Here is a 2032-nt window from a genome sequence, read left to right as displayed (position 1 = left end):
ACGCCTGATTTTGGCAGATCAACTCAAGTGTTGGAAAACGGCCTATCTTGCAATGTCAAAGAAAATTCTGGCTCCGCCCACTGATCTGGATCGACACCACATGAATTGAACGGGTTCTTCCCTGACCCACACCCCATCCTCCCTTTGTGGTAGTCTGTCCGGTAGGTTTTGTGTAACCCTCAGGAACAAACAACAAAACTAGCAAATACAACTAAACTGATGGCCCCAGTAGTTTGATAAGTCATCAGTAGCATTAACCGTAATCTTAATGCACAGCATAGTTATTTATATTATTTGTTTATTTAATTGATCTGAAACACAACATAGTAATGTGCAAAATATATACCCCACTAGTGTATATTGCTGTACTTCCAAATACACACACACACCCACACACACATATACACACACGCACACACACACACACACAGTTATGTCTCCATGACTTTAGAGGACACTACATTGATATCCTGGAGACTTACTCTACCCTGAACCTAAACCTAGCCTAAATTTAAACTGACCCCCAACATTAAACTAAACCTAAACTTACACACACACACACACACACACACACACACACACACACACACACACACACACACACACACACACACACACACACACACACAGACACACACACATCAAAGGAACATTGTAACTTTACCATCAGTAAAGACATAAAATGGTTTTGATGAAATGGCTTTGATGACATAGTTATGCACTTGGACATTACAGGACATTTCAGTAAAGACATAAAATGGCTTTGATGAAATGGCTATGACCTTGGACATTACAGGACATTCTACACATACATATGACTGCAGCATCTTACTCACACCAGTTCCTACTGATCACCTTGTGGCTTACAGTTGTCAGGAGGAGAAGTTGTAAACCAGCAACAAACAGCTGAACAATATTATTGCTCCTGATTCAAACTGATCACCATGGCCCACAGCGGAATAACTACTGGACAGGTCAAACCTCAGCACAAGTGCAGGGATTGCCGGGCATTTAAACGAGATGTCAACTATCTTGAACATCTGTTGGGCAAGGAGAGGGCCCGTTGTCGCCAAAACCGAGAGTGGAGACTCACTCTTTGCCAAGCGCTGGATGAGGCCCACGCACAGTTGGCCAAACTGCAACCCCCGAAAGAAAGCTACTGCGACACGGACAAAGAAATATGGCAGCCTGAGGATTGGGAGGAGGAGGGTGACTGGGATGAAGAAGCCCAGCAGCCTGAGGATTGCGAGGAGGAAGGTGACTGGGATGAAGAAGCCCAGCAGCCTGAGGATTTCGAGGAGGAGGGTGACTGGGCTGAAGAACCACAGCAGCCAGAGGAGACCACCAAGCAGAACCAGGAGACAGACCTCCACACATATTACAAGGAGCTGCAGGAGCCTAATATAATCATCCAGCAGAAGTTTGCTTTGGAGCTGCAGGTTGAGAGGCGCAAAAATGAGGCTCTCCTGGATGAACTGCAGAAACTGAGAGCTTCAAACAATGAAATCATTCAAAGTAATGAAGCGGACAACCTCACAGCCAGGCAGCAGGCCACCCACCTGAAGGCTGAGATTGAGAAAGTATTCAAGTCTCAGATGCGCACCTTCGAGGCTGAGCAGAACCTCCTCCATCTGCAGGTAATGGAGGAGATGAGATGTCTCCGCAAAAGTGCTGCTGAGGAGAAAGTGCTTCTGCAGAGACAAGTGGAGGAACTGACGTCCCAACTCTCACTGAAGAAGGAGAGCAAGCATCAGGAGTGGCAGGAGGAGAAGGGAGAAGCAGGAGGAGAAATAGGGGAGGAGCAGCAGGAGAAGGAGGAGGAGAGCCTGTTGACAAATCTGCAGATAAAACTGTATTAAATAACCAGCAGGAGTCCCTCTCTGATGTTCTCCCTGCTCCAGAACCTGTGGAGACTGAGGCGTCTGAGGAGACGCCCAAAAAGAAGAAGTCTTCAATCTGGAAGAGAATCAGACAGACTCTGGGACTGAGGAGGAGGAAGAAGAAGCAAAAGGACGCTGCACCTCACAACTAA

General features: G+C 46.8%; 1 protein-coding gene across 1 annotated transcript; it reads left to right on the top strand.

Annotated features, from left to right (window-relative positions):
- Positions 1-944: 944 nt before the first annotated feature.
- LOC124854715 (troponin T, cardiac muscle-like) lies at positions 945-2032 on the top strand. Its single transcript, XM_047343001.1, has 2 exons — positions 945-1743; positions 1902-2032. Exons 1-2 carry the CDS (start codon positions 945-947, stop codon positions 2030-2032), a joined length of 930 nt encoding a protein of 309 aa, XP_047198957.1.

This window comes from Hippoglossus stenolepis, chromosome 14 (assembly GCF_022539355.2).
Source record: "Hippoglossus stenolepis isolate QCI-W04-F060 chromosome 14, HSTE1.2, whole genome shotgun sequence".
NCBI classification, from domain to species: Eukaryota; Metazoa; Chordata; class Actinopteri; order Pleuronectiformes; family Pleuronectidae; genus Hippoglossus; species Hippoglossus stenolepis.
The sequence above is the reverse complement of the archived record's forward strand: the minus strand, read 5'-3'. Positions and strand labels throughout refer to the sequence as shown.